This window comes from Staurois parvus, unplaced genomic scaffold (assembly GCF_062004578.1).
Source record: "Staurois parvus isolate SC_StPar_1 unplaced genomic scaffold, SC_StPar_1.0 ptg001325l, whole genome shotgun sequence".
NCBI lineage: Eukaryota > Metazoa > Chordata > Amphibia > Anura > Ranidae > Staurois > Staurois parvus.
The window spans coordinates 764,003-779,472 of NW_028319121.1; the positions used below are offsets into that span (position 1 = coordinate 764,003).

Consider the following 15,470-nt stretch of genomic DNA (forward strand, 5'->3'; position numbering starts at 1 on the left):
TTTCTTCTACTATGAACTACAAAAACCTACGCTAGTCCAAATCTTCTAGTAAACAGCAAGATTGGATTGAAGGGGGGGGGGGGGGGACAACACTTTTTGGATTGGTTCAGCTGTGTCTGCATTGCGAGTGAATCAGACAGCAGCGAGATACAATTATATAGGCCACTCACAGCATAGCAGTAAAATACAGCTGCAGCCTCTTGCGCATTGCTGGGTAGCTCTTACACTGGCTCTCCAGTGGTGACAGACCGTATCAATCTCTGTAGCAAACAAGGTTTTATGCCCATCTGGGCAGTTCTCCATCATGGTGGGTGGGAGATGCATTGTGCCACTTCGGAGTACAGGGAAAAGGCTTGTTAAAGGATATACACTAGGCATGTAGTTACATAAGATGGCAGTTAGGAGGAGGAAGTGATAGGTCAGGAGGCTAAAATGCATCAGAAAATGTCCACATTTCCTGCGTATGTCCCGAACTCCACAGATAACCACAGAGAAGCAACTGAATGTGACCACCAACAGGTGACTTCTGCTTTGTGAAACACATCTGCTCTGTTGCTGTTTGGCCATTAACAACACGAAGACTCAATGTTAGCCATAGGAAACGGATAATTGAAGTAAAAAATTGCCACTGCTGACTTATTTTCAAAGATTCAACACTTGGGACTGTCTGTCCATTTTCATTACTAGGTAATTGGTTATATGGCCAAAGGTTTGTGGACACCTGACCATCGCACCTACAGGAGTTCGTAGGACATCCCATTTCGAAAACCATTGACATCAATATAGAGTTGGCTCTTCCCTTGTGGCTACCCATTCCAAAAACATGGTCACTAATATGGAGTTGGTCCCTGTGGTTTTTTTTTTGTTTTGTTTTTTTAAAAGCCTCTATGCTTTGGTGAAGACTTTCCACCAGTTTTTGGAGTAGCTGTGGGACTTTGTGCCCATTCAGCCAGAAGAGCATTTACAAGATTAGGTACTGATGTTAGAGAAGAAGACCTGGTTCGCTATACTTTAATTTCATCCCAAAATGTTCAGTAGGGTTGAGGTCACGGCTCTATGCAGACCAGGGGCAGGCTGACCATTTGGAAACTCGAGCACTGCCTGAGGGCCTGGGGTCAGTAGGGGGCCCCATGAAATGCCCCTGGTACCTTTTTCATAGGCTGTTTTGAGTTTGGGCAAGGACACAGGGGCCCCATGATCCCCTATTGCCCAGGGGCCCCATGAGTTGTCAGTCCACCCCTGATGCAGACCATTTAAGTTCTTCAACATCAAACCCATCAAATTACGTCTTTAGACATTCATGTTGGAACAGAAAATGGCCTTCTCAAAAACAGTTGTCAAGTTGAAGAGTGCACAATTGTCTAAAATGTATTTGTATGTTGTAGTAGAACATTATCGTTTACTGGAAACTCCTGAACCCAATAGTATAGAGCAGTGGTCTCCAAACTGTGGCTCTAGGGCCAAATGTTGCCCTTTGCTTGCCTTTATCCTGCCCTTGTGCCTTTATTTCTGCCACTGACACCAACAATTGGGCATTACTCCTCCCACTGACACCAAAAATGGGACATAATTCCTTCTACTGACACCAACGATCGGGCACTATTCCTCTCACTGACACCAACAATCGGGCACCATTCCTTCCTCCCCCTAATAGCAGAGATAGGTCATTGTTTACTCCTACGGACTCCAATATTCTGGCTCTATTCCTCCCCGAAATAGCAAAGATAGGACATAGTTTACTCCCACTGGGCAAAGTCCAGCCCCTCTAACGTCTGAACGACAGTAAACTGGCCCTCTGTTTAGAAAGTTTGGAGACCCCTGGTATAGAGGCATAGATCATCCGAGATTTACAAACTGTCCATACATTTACAAACTGTCCTGAAATGTCTGTTATGGACAGTGGGGGGCCGTAAAAAATATGCTCGTGCTTCGGAATGGCACATGGGCAGTTCTGAAGCCAGCCAGACTCGGCTGTGTTCGAACAGGGGGTGGGCCAAATGCGCAGTGATGTCATAGCGCCGCTTGACGCCTTTTCCAAATTAGAAAGGACTGGAGGGGGAGTCAAGAGAGGGACTGCCGCAGGAGGAGGAGTCAGAAAAGAGTGGGTTGTGGAGAGAATAGAATGAAACCAGAGCTGCCAAGCTGGAGCCCAGAGAGGGCCATCTGACTGAGCCCTGCATGGTGCTCCTGGAAGGAGGTCAATAATGGCGCTGCCAGGCCACAGTCTGGCAGGGGGGTACTGATGTATGGGGAGAGTGAAAACAGTAAGATAAAGTGGGGACCAGGGGCGGACTGACCATTTGAAAACTCAGGCACTGCCCGAGGGCCCGGGGTCAGTCGGGGGCCCCATGAGATGCCCCTGGTACCTTTTTCATAGGCTTTTTTGAGTTTGGGCAAGGACACAAGGGCCCCATGATCCCCTATTGCCTGGGGGCCCCATGAGTTGTCAGTCCGCCCCTGGTGGGGACACGGATATAAAGGTTTCCCCTTATGTCAGTACCGCCCTTATCTTCGTGTATTCATGCTGCGGAATGTGGTCTGTGGTCACCAGAGTGCCCCCCACATCAGAGTTCCCGGTGTTGCCCCTTATATCAGTGTCCTCCGAGTTCCCCTTTACAGCAGAGTTTGCAACTGCATAGGTGGGGAACTCTGATGTAAAAGGGCTACACTGCAGATCCTGATGTAAGTGGGAACGCTTATGTAAAGGAAGAACACTGGAGGACTCTATCGTAAAGGGGGAGCTCTGGTAACCAGAACACCTTACACCAGAATTTCCCTTTACACCAGAGTTTGAAGAATTCCTCCTTACATAATGATCCACAGCATTCCCCTTTACATCAGAGTCTGCAGAGTCCCCCCGTGCACTGTAAGGGGGAATACTGCAGACTCTGATGTAAGTGCTCTGGTCACCAGAGCCCTCTCTCTTACACAGGAGTCCACAGAGACCCCCATACATCACAGTCTGCAGCATTCCCTTTTATATCAGGGTCCGCAGAGTTCCCCCTTACACAGTTAGAAGAAACCCTGCAGACTCTGATGTAAAGAGGAACTCTGTGAACTCGAATGTAAAGGAGATTTTTTTTTGGACGGTGATGTAAAGGGGAACTCTGTGGACTCTAATGTAAGGAAAAGTTTTGTGGATTGTGATGTAAAGGGGAATTCTGGAGTCTGATGTAAGGGGGAACTCTGTGGACTGATGTAAAAGGGAAGCTCTGTGGACTGATGTAAAAGGGAAGCTCTGTGGACTGATGTAAAAGGGAAGCTCTGTGGACTGATGTAAAAGGGAAGCTCTGTGGACTGATGTAAAAGGGAAGCTCTGTGGACTCTTTGGTAACCAGAGCACACCCCCCCCTTACACGAGACCCATTTACTTCAGTTTCCTTTTGCACCAGAGTCTTCAGCATTCACCCTTACATCAGAGTCCACAGTGTTCCCTTTTAGGTCAGGGTACACAGAGTTCCCCCTTACACTTTATAGGGAAGCCCTGCAAACTCTGATTTAAGGCGGAACTCTGTGCTGAGTTAAATTAACCTGACCTTCATGTAAAAGGATAAAATAGATTGTTTGCCTTTTGTTATACCCCATACACATTGCAAATGGCATTAGCTCCATTTTCTTTTTAGCATGAATATTGATATTTGCACTGAAAACGGTCATTTTGGCTAACTTTTGAAGTGTCAGTACAAACAAATTTGGTGCTGTCAGTGAATTTTATGTGTTATGTCTGAGTTTCACTTCGGGAGGTTGGCAGCCCTGGTCTTCAAAAGTACCTACCTTATGAGTTTACAGAGCAGCCATATCTAGGTACATCCTGATTTCAGTTTTCAGCTGTTTTGTTGGCAACCGATATTTTAGGTAATAAAACTAGTTGAAATGAAAGTGTGTTTGACAAACCTCAAGTCTTTGGCTGGAGTGAGGGAAGGGTTAAAACCACTGCCAAGGGTTTTTCTTTTAATCTGCTATTCCACGTGGGGAAATGGTTTTTCCACTTCCTGTCCCAGTGACACAACAGGAAGTGAGAGGAATACCTTGTGGCGCCACTCTAAGCTGGAAATATGACAGAAAATCACCCCACCGGAAAAGGAAAGGGAGCAGGTGTCCCGAAGCAATTCCAGAATGGCTACTCAAGTGAGGTAGACGCCGCTCAACTAGCCACAGGCATCAGATGTGTAGATGGCTTGGCCTCAGCCACCGCTGGTGTGGCCAGAGTGGCGGCTGAGGCCAAGCCACCTACACATCTGACTCCTGAGGATGGTTGAGTGGCATCCACACATCTGACTCCTGAAGATGGTTGAGTGGCATCCACACATCTGACTCCTTAAGATGGTTGAGTGGCATCCACACATCTGACTCCTGAAGATGGTTGAGTGGCATCCACACATCTGACTCCTGAGGATGATTGAGTGGCATCCACACATCTGACTCATGAGGATGCTTGAGTGGCATCCACATTCTCACTTGATTAGCCACTGAGGAAGTGAGAGGAAACCTTCAATGCAAGAGAAAATGTGGTTCTGTTCCAGCAACAACTGGAAAATGTCTGATCATTTTCTGTCCCAGTGACAATTATAACCAAGACAAATAAATCAGGACGACAAAGACAGCACTACAAACCTGACAGGGGGTATAACCCTTCCTCTTTATCCTAAGCAAAAACAAAATGCTGTCTTAATATACTTCAATGGAGTTCCATATGTGAGCTGAACAGGATTTGTGCAGTTTGAGCAAGACATGAAGCTGAACTTTTAGTGATTGGACCACTAGAAGTATAAGCCAGTTTTCTTTTGGATTGCATGGGGCAAGCTTAGAACATTGAATATTTTTGGGGCACAGATTTCATGTCATTTCCTGTCCTGTTGACTGCAGGAGAGGAAGTGGGGAAAATATCTCCAGCAGAGACCAAGACAACAATCAAAACACCAGAAGGTTCCAACCTTTCCTAAATCTACCCAAAAGAAAAAAAAATGTCTGAAGTTAGGCATAGGTTCAAAAACAACTCTACCAACCTGGGTTTTTGTGGTGTATCCTTTGCATCTTTGGAACCAAACCAGCTGCCAACTTTGCTTCTCTCCTCAGAGCTTGAAGGCACATGTGGTCTGGGGTCTTCAATGGTCTTAACCCCTTCGTTCTTTCCAGATCCAAGCTGGGGGCCATCTTTGGCCTTCTCCTCTTTGGCTTTCACCTCTGAGACCTTATTCTTGGAGAGGTCCTCAGCAAACACCATGGGTGATGTTATTTGCACAGGCTTGGTCTCCACTCTGGCCTGGTCAGCTTTTGGCTTTGGAGGCATTTTTAAGGAGATCTTCTCCTCCTCTGTAGTAGACACTGGAGGGGTGGCTGATTTGCGCTCCGGTTTCTCTGCAATGTGGGTCTGTCTCATCAGGACCTCAGGAACTACAGCCTCCTCCGCTTTCTTTAGAATATTCTGAAAAGATTTAGAGGCCTGTGATGACTTCTCCAGAGAAGGAGACCTTGGAGGAGGCACTTCTGTGTAGACATGGCTTCCATTGATGCACACTGAAGATTTGGAAATGGGGCTGCTCTTTGGTTTGAGGTTCTGCACAGCCTTTGGCTCAGGGAACGTATTCACCTGACTGACTTCGTCGCTGAAGGCCCTCTTGTGGGTCAGTCTAGGAGATGCTTCATGGTCCATAACTGCAAAATGGGAACACAATACAACAGGCAAAATTAAAAATAAGTATTGTCTTCCTGTATCAGATATTATCCTGAATGGTGTAGCCTGCCTTTAGAAAATAGGTTATCTAAGCCCTGTACATAAATACAAGGAGTGTTGTACAGGGACTCACCACACTCCACTCATCAACATCCACAGCAGAGTTAGGGACCAACATTAGTCAATATGTGACACCGATTGGAAGAGGTGCAAAGGTTACAACATTTAAAACAGGGCTCACCAATAACACTGGATTCACAGACCACTATGAGTTTTCCCAGCATAGCAGGGCATATTTATCTACCATGCTACCTCACTATAATTTAGAATGTTGCATGAAGCCATCTTAATAGTCAGGGATAGTAAAATGGGGAGTGGGGAAAAAGTTCATTGTGAAAGAGGGGGGCATGGGGTATATCAGTTCATCAAAAGTACATCCTGTCCACCTGTAGGCAGGTGCAGTTTAATCTCTCCAACGTAGGTGGCACTTGACCTGAGTGGTACCACAGCTGGAGAGGAAGTCAAGGGAAACACGGTTTCTCTATGGTTTCCTGGGTCTTGGAAGTAGTGTTCCAGTTGGCTACACTGCATCCACATGACCCTTTGTGACCATCTTGGGTCAGCAGAGCCCTTTATAAGTCCCAGCCCTCAGGTTTTTGCGAAGTGGATAGAGTAGGGAGAGAAACCCACCTGTCAGGGAGAATAATTGACCTCTTCCCGCCCGGCCTATGGCCGAATGGCGGCCGGCAAAAACCCTCACCTTTCCGGGTGGACGCCCTATGGCGTCCTTTCAGGCATGCGCAGTTTGTGCGCCTGCAGAGCCACGCAGCGACGCGATCTGTCACCGGCCGATGACAGATCTGAGTACTGGCCCCATTGCCGGTACCATGTGACCTGCTGTGACCAATCACAGCAGGTCACATGACAGTTGTATACAGGGGCGGACAACTCATGGGGCCCCTGGGCAATAGGGGATCATGGGGCCCCTGTGTCCTTGCTCAAACTCAAAAAAGCCTATGAAAAAAAGGTACCAGGGGCATCTCATGGGGCCCCCTCTACTGACCCCGGGCCCTCGGGCAGTGCCCGAGTTTCCAAATGGTCAGTCCGCCCCTGGTTGTATACAATGGATGGCTTCATTCATGCCATCCATTGTATACTAGTGTGTCTAGCTGTGAATGGTCACAGTGATCACATGCACAAGCTGGGCCAATCACAGCCCAGCTGTGTCATGTGATTAGACGTGGCCAAATCACAGCTAAGCACAAAACGAAAAAAAAAGCCCTGAATGAATCGATGTCGTTCAGGTAAATGCATGCTTATAGCAAAGTAATTCTTTGCTATAAGCAAATTGTGTAAAAAAAAAAAATACTGATCACTTCCCCAAAGGTAACATTATACTATTTTGGTCATAGTGGAATATGAAAAAAAAAAAAAAATCTTAAAAAAAATTAAAAAAAATATTTTTTTTCCCATACTGTCACCAGTCAGTGTCCCTGATCACCGCCATGCCAGTTATCTGATGATGCTGTACTGCACTGGTGACAGTATGTATAAAAAAAAATAAAATAAAATAGTGAAAATAATTTTAATTTTCCAAAAAAATTATGACAAAAAAAAAAAACAAAAAAAAAAACCACACAACTTCAAAAAAACTCACCATGCCTCTTATGAAGTACGTCGGACTGTCTACTCTGCAAAAAGGGGTAATTTGGGGGATATCTGTACCTTTCTGACATTTGGGGGATATCTGTACCGTTCTGACATTTGGGGGATATCTGTACCGTTCTGACATTTGGGGGATATCTGTACCGTTCTGACATTTGGGGGATATCTGTACCGTTCTGACATTTGGGGGATATCTGTACCGTTCTGACATTTGGGGGATATCTGTACCGTTCTGACATTTGGGGGATATCTGTACCGTTCTGACATTTGGGGGATATCTGTACCGTTCTGACATTTGGGGGATATCTGTACTGTTCTGACATTTGGGGGGATATCTGTACTGTTCTGACATTTGGAGGGATATCTGTACTGTTCTGACATCTGGGGATATCTGTACTGTTCTGACATTCACGGACCTCAAGAAATTAGATTGGCCGTCAGTACTTCAGGATTGATCAATATTCAGATCTATACCATAGTTTGTGAACTCTATAACTTTCCTACAAACTAAATAATACATCCTAATTTGGGTTATTTTCACCAAAGACATGTAGCAGAATACATCTCGGCCTAAATTTATGAAGAACAATTATTTATTTTCAAACTTTTACAACAGAAACAAAAGAAAAACGTGTTTTTTTTTTTCAAAATTTTCAGTCTTTTTTTGTTAATTTAGCAAAAAATAAAAACCCCAGCAGTGATTAAATACCACCAAAAGAAAGCTCTAGTTGTGTGAAGAAAATGATAAAATTTTAGTTTGGGTACAGTGTTGCATGACCGCGCAATTGTCATTCAAAGTGTGAGAGCGCCGAAACCTGAAAATTGGCCTGGGCAGAAAGGGGGTAAAAGTGCCCGGGATGGAAGGGGTTAATAGCAGAGAAAGGCGACAAGAAGGGATAGATTAGGGACTCGCCATTCTGCAAGGTAACCTCTCCTTTTGGACTGGACAGAGTACACTCCGCCCTCTGAACAGACGCTGTCGGCACTACTCCTCCCGCAGTAATTCTGCGTTTGAACAAAACTGAGTGTGCCCCTAGCAGTGCTTTTCCGCCTTAGGTTTTGTCTTCACTGCTGCCGCACTACGCTGCACCTCCCTCCGCTTCACATCTGCCATTTAAAAAGATAGTGCCATAGTATACTTGATATTTTAGAATGAATGACTGATATAAAATATATTTTTTTTTTTTTATAATATTTAAACTTGTCTTTCCTTTGTATTTGTTCCTTCATTCTTTTATAGTGTTGGAAAAGAACACAGCAAAATGTGCAAAAAAGAAAAAAGAATAAAAAAAAAATAGTGTTTAATTCTATTTTTAAAATGGTTTTATATCAGAATCATAATTTTAATTTTATTTCAAACAGCATAAGGCCATAAGCATTTACACTTTTTTTTTTTTTTTAACCAACACTTAACTGAAGCAGAAAAAAATATAGATTGGCTACAAGTACAAAATGAAATCGAAAAAAAACACACTTGTTTACATTTGAACTTAATACTTTATATCAAAATCCTAATTTTAGTGTCTTTAGTTTTTTTAGTTTTCTAGTGTTTTTAAAATGGGACAAATTGTAGAATACATTTTTTTTTTTTTAAATGAACACTGATCAAAGTAGAAAAAAAAGTGCATTTTTGTTTAGTTTTGTTACATTTGTTGTCTATAAATTGCATTAAAAAAAAATTGCAGTGTCCATGGATTGCATTAAAAAAAACAAAAAACAAAATCAGATTCTGAAACCTCTTGAAGACATGTCATTGTTGCTTCCCAAATATAAATAAGAAATAAAAAAACCAAAAAAAAAACCACTACCTACGATGTATTACCCTGTACTCACACTATGTTCACAACCAAGCATTTTCCACAGCGTTTTGCAGAAACGCACTACAGTCCATTTAACATGATTTCCTATGGGACACGTTCACATCTCCGCGTTTTCACCCGGTGCATTTTTTTTTGGAAACGGTCAGGGACTTTTTTGATTGCATAAAGTTGCGTTTTTGGTTCTATAGACTTCAATGGAAACGCTGCAGAAAAGCATATAGTGCGTTTTTGCCGTGTTTTAAATCTGCCTAGCAACAAGAAAAGAAAAAAGAACCCACATCAAAAACGCGGCAAAAATGCAAGTGCAAAACGTACTGCAGAAACAGATCAAATGCAAATTGCATAGGTGTGACCCTAGCCTTAAACAGGCCCATAGCAGAAATGTAGGCTAACACTTGTGGTGGTGGTTGAGGGAACAGGTCCAGCCAAAACTCAATGCTCTTTTACAGATGAGCAGGGCTGCCCTTCATTCCTAATGACACCCCTACATCTAAACATGTAGTGAGTTTGTAGGTGTGGGAAATCGCATTGTGCAAAAGCAACTTTTAAAAAGGTTCAGGGACCGTTTTTCTGCCTCCTCCCCCAACCCCCCCCGGATAGAGCAGCACATTCAAGTAAATGGGCTGCTGTGATGGGGCAAATGCAGGCTGCACCAAACGCACAGATGTGAACCTAGAGTTAAGGTGTACAAGTGTGAGCACTGGAGTGGTTAATGTGTCTGATTTGACAAGGGGAAAGGGTATTATATGGCTGAATGGAGAACGGGTGGAGAAAGAACGTGGCTAAATGGAGAACGGGTGGAGAAAGAACGTGGCTAAATGGAGAACGGGTGGAGTATGAACATGGCTGAATGGTGAACAGGTGAAATATGAACATGGCTGAATGGAGAACAGGTGGAGTATGAACATGGCTGAATGGAGAACAGGTGAAATATGAACATGGCTGAATGGAGAACAGGTGGAGTATGAACATGGCTGAATGGAGAACAGGTGGAGTATGAACATGGCTGAATGGAGAACAGGTGGAGTATGAACATGGCTGAATGGAGAACGGGTGGAGTATGAACATGGCTGAATGGAGAACGGGTGGAGTATGAACATTGCTGAATGGAGAACAGGTGGAGTATGAACATGGCTGAATGGAGAACGGGTGGAGTATGAACATGGCTGAATGGAGAACGGGTGGAGTATGAACATGGCTGAATGGAGAACGGGTGGAGTATGAACATGGCTGAATGGAGAACGGGTGGAGTATGAACATGGCTGAATGGAGAACGGGTGGAGTATGAACATGGCTGAATGGAGAACGGAAGAAATATGAACATGGCTGAATGGAGAGTATGAACGTGGTTGGCAACACAATCCTCTCTTATAAAAAGGGATTTGTTTGTACATTGTGTCTTCATGGGCAGCCACCACATACCTCTCTTCCGAACCATAACCAAAGATGAAGGATTCGCTACCCCTTCCATACTTCATGGTGGTCTTTGCCTCCTTTACACTCTGACCACATGTTCCTCCAGGAATAAATTATGTAGATGTAACAGAACTGCCTCTAACTTCATTGGAGGATAGCAAGAATGAAGAAAAAAAATTTCCTTCCAAAGATATTTGAAAGCTGGGCACAAATAATGGTCATAAATACGAGAGAATGGGATCAACCAATTTACTATTCACAGCGCTTCACTATCAATTTTTAGAATACGTACGTTTCATTTCCACTGACCACAAAGCTCTTTACAAACTCTAACTCATTGTCAGATGAACATGATCGAAGCCCAAGGCTGTTGTACAAGCTGCTGACAGAGGGCAGCAAAGAGATAAATCTGCAACAATGCCATACTGCTCCATAGCGGGGGGGGGGGGGGGTGATTGGCAAGTGTCAAGTGACTTCCATTGTGGTCCCTCTATGGATGAAGTGAGAAATAAAAAATGTACATGTACAATGTCATCACCATCCCTCACTCATTGAGTATGGGAACGTCACTCCTCCGATGCTTTTCATAGCCACAGATCTATACTCTGCTGGGTGTGATTGGGTCTGTGAGCTTAACGTAGAGTCATCTGTAAGGGTGCGTTGCCCCAAATGCCATATTTCTGCATGCAGGGCCTAGCAATTGTATTGCACACTGGCACTTTTTATTTTTTTGGTCTTCACATAGGTCACTGCACTTATTTTTGGGTCTTTTTTTCCCCACTCATGGATGGCAGGGTGGGCGTCCTCAGGCCTACCCTAAAGTCTAAGTGAGGATGTGCAACTCTTAGCTTCCTTCTTCCCCTGCCTTGTGGAGGGGGTCTCTCATCGGGAGGGCCCCTCACTTCCCATATGGAAGAAAAATATATTTGAAAACTCATTCATCTTTCCAACCGCTCCATCTCCGCCACCCCCCTCTGCCAATCCCTCCACTGGCTTCCGATTGCGCAATGGATCAAATTCAAAATCCTAACACTGACGTACAAAGCTGTCCACCATACTGCCCCGAACTACATCTCTGACCTAATATCCAAGTACCGCCCAGCACACACACTCCGCTCCTCACAAGACCTCCTTCTCTCTACTTCCCTGGTCTCCTCCTCCCATGTCCGCCTCCAGGACTTCTCCAGGGTGTCACCCATCCTCTGGAACTCCCTGCCCCAACCCATCAGATTATCACCTACTCTCCTCTCCTTTAGGTGCACCCTGAAAACCCATCTCTTCAGGGAAGCCTACCCCACCCCCTGCTAACTTGCCGACCTCCTCCACTCCTCCTACCACTCCATCCCCCACAGCTATCTCCTCCTGTACCACCATCCCCTCCCTCCTAGATTGTAAGCTCCAAAGAGCAGGGCCCTCGATCCCCTCATGTTTTGCATTGTATTGGTATTGTTCTGTCACATGTTCTGTCCCCCTTTGTAATGTACAGCGCTGAGCGAACTATTGGCGCTTTATAAATACTATATAATAATAATAAATAATAATAATAATATTCTTCCCAAATATATTGCCATACATTTGAAATGCTACAATTGTGGATATATATATATATACATACATACATATATATATATATATATATATATATATATATATATATATATATATATATATATATATATATATATATATATAAAATGGCCAAAATTGTAGCATTTCAAATATATGGCAATATATTTGGGAAGTACATTTTTAAAATATATTTTCCTTCCATGTGGGTTGGTGGTGGACTCAGGGATGTTGTATCGCCTGATGCCTGGGACATGTAGTTCCAGGAGTTGGGCATGTAGCTTTTTTCAGCCTTTAGTCCTGCTGCGGGCAAGCAGCAGGAATCACCCGTCAGGTGGAAGCATTCCACTGTCGCCCGATTGCTTCCACACAGCCCACGGTGCACCCCTGTGTGAACCCCCCCCCCCCCCCCCCCCGCTCGCCAAGTGTCCCGGGCTCTGCTTGCCCATCTGCAGGCCCAGGACTGGCTCAGTGTGCGCCGGCGGGTAGAGGGGAGGGAGGAGAGTGAACACGTCCGCTCCTCTCCCCTTCTTGTCCAGACGTCATTTCCAGCTCCCCATTCAGGGCTGGAGACAGGCAGGGAGGGGAGGAGGAGATAAATAGTGCAATGTTAAAAAAATTAAACGTTTATGTCGCCATAGAGCCTATTTTGTTTTAAAAGTCCCAGACATTCCATAAAGCACCTCCGATTTAAATACGGTTTTGGTAAAAAAAAAATATATTTTAATCAGGATAAGTAAATTGTCATGAGGGACAAGTAGACTGTGGCACCGATTTGGTCCCTGGGCAAGTATTGTCAAAAATTTCCACATTGCTGTGACTTTAGCCTATCAGGGGAGAGGTCCATCAGGCTTTTGGCTAGATGGACCACACTACCTTGCCCAGATCCTAGCTCTTCAGGTGGGGTCAGGAAAGGGTTCCTTCTTCCTTCAGTAGGGGGCTATATGACACACCGTGGGTGTACTTATTTGTGTGTATTGACGTATACTTTGGTAAACAAAAAAAAAAAAAAAAAAAAGGGAAGATTCCTGGCTCAACCACTGAAGGTTAAAGTGGAAAGCCAACTTTTTAAATTGAACATATTTGAAGATTTGGAGTAAGGAAGGGTGACTTTTGACATTCACCCTATGTCTATATCCTGGTACATGGTCGCTGCGGCAGAAAAGGATAGGAAATCCAAAATTTTACCCTGGTCACCATAGCAGTAGGGGAGTGGTACATTTCCAATGTTATCTGTTCCATTGACAAGAGGGGATGTCCCTCTTTGGAAAACTTTCCACTCATTTCCTGCTGTGGCTTTGGGACAGAAAGTGAAGGGACATTGACGGACACAATGCTAGTTTTAACCATTCCCAACCCTTTCCAAAAGGTAAACAAAATTGTGACTGTACATCGCTGCTCCTCACTCCCTGTAGGTCTGCTGATGAGTTTTCTTTTATATATGGAAAGATGTAGACAGACATACATCTCCCCAGGATTGACAGGTCCTCTTTACTAGAATGGTTGTAGATGGACAAGCCTTTCCTCAATGCAATCAAATCCTTGTCTCAGTACCACCAAGACTGAGCACTTACAAATCTGTTTGTGAAATACAGTAATTTTTTATTCTCTCCCACAACTCCTGGGTTAAACCCCCCCCCCCCATTTCTACATACCCTCCTCACACTCTAGTATAGCTTTCTCCTCTGTTCAGCTATGGCGGTCCTTTTTGGGCAGAACACCACTCATGTCATTCTGCCCATTTCCTGCTGGTCCAGCATACTGAATATACACCCTCTAGGGCACGTGTGTCAAACTCAAGGCCAGCCCCAGGCGATTTCATGTGGCCCTCGCACCTCCGCTGCAGCACCCCCCGGTCTCAGCAGTCAACAGCAGAGTGGAGGACAGAACTCTTCCTACAGATCCTGCACCTCTGTGCAGCTGCAGCACCCCCTCATCTCCACCTTCCCTGGTCTCAGCCACTGCAGCAGACTATAGCCCTCCTATGGTCCTCTTCCAGACCCTGCCATTTCTGCTTCCCAGCCCCCAGCTTCTTTCCAGCAGGAGCAGAAGGTAAAAGGGGTGTACGGTGATGTAAGTGGGGGTAGGGTGCTCTGGACATCTTGTCTTACAGATACAAACCAGCCCTTTGAGGGCAACCATAATGTTGATGCAGCCAACAATGAAATTTGAGGGCAACCATAATGTTGATGGAGCCCACAATGAAATTTGAGGGCAACCATAATGTTGATGCAGCCAACAATGAAATTTGAGGGCAACCATAATGTTGATGGAGCCCACAATGAAATTTGAGGGCAACCATAATGTTGATGCAGCCAACAATGAAATTTGAGGGCAACCATAATGTTGATGGAGCCCACAATGAAATTTGAGGGCAACCATAATGTTGATGGAGCCCACAATGAAATTTGAGGGCAACCATAATGTTGATGGAGCCCACAATGAAATTTGAGGGCAACCATAATGTTGATGCAGCCCACAATGAAATTTGTGATAACACATCCCCTAGAGCAGGGGTGTCAAACTCGGAGACTGGGCAAAATATTCCAGGACTCACACGTCATTACATGAGTGCTGCCTAGGCCCCATTCACACTTTGCCTAGCAGAAATGAGCATTCCCACTCAAGTTTTTTTGGTGTGTTTTTTTTTGCACGTTTCCATCAGCACGCATAGAGCAGCCCATTCACTTGAATGAGCTGCCAAAGAAGCTCAGGTTGCCAAACTTTGTCACGGAGCAGCGAAATTGCACTACATGTGGGGTACCATTAAGAAATAATAGCACTGCAAGTGCATTTTGCGGTGTTCTTGGTTTTCAGAACAACTCTATACAAATACAGCCTTAGTCCTGCACGAATGTTTGCCCCCTGATGCTGCTGGAGGAAGTAGAGGAAGTTGTCATGACATCACCGGACTGGCTAGAAGAATGAAGAAAAAAAAGTTTTGTTTCTTTCTTTTTTTCTTTTTTTTTTTAAAGACTGGGAGAGAGTTTTGGGGGTGAGCAAAAGGCTGCAGTTCCACATTAATCTAATTTTTCAATTCCTCCTCAAACCACATCCCTTTATTCCAATGAACACAAAGCATCTAGTGATAGTTAGTCGCACTCATCTGGACTTGTTCTGTAATGTTGAAAGAGGTTTTTGTGGCTTCTCCAGGCCACATTTCAGTGTCAAGAAAATACCTCACCATCAATATCCACACAGCTTGATCCAATCACCCTGGAATGTGTAGATTTTTGTTGTCCAAGACCAGGGAGGTGTGAAAGTTGTGGACAATAACCAATTCTTGGACAATCAACAGCTACACATGTCCATGGTTAGAGCAGCCTCTC

At 44.5% G+C, this 15,470-nt stretch overlaps 1 protein-coding gene across 1 annotated transcript in view; it reads right to left on the reverse strand.

Annotated features, from left to right (window-relative positions):
- The window catches only part of LOC149436990 (uncharacterized), a 127,336-nt gene that overhangs the window by 47,738 nt on the left and 64,128 nt on the right, over positions 1-15,470 (reverse strand). Inside the window, exon 4 of the mRNA XM_089661200.1 lies at positions 5,007-5,655. Within this exon, the coding sequence (XP_089517326.1) occupies positions 5,007-5,655 (649 nt within the window). The remainder of the gene's footprint in view (positions 1-5,006; positions 5,656-15,470) is intronic.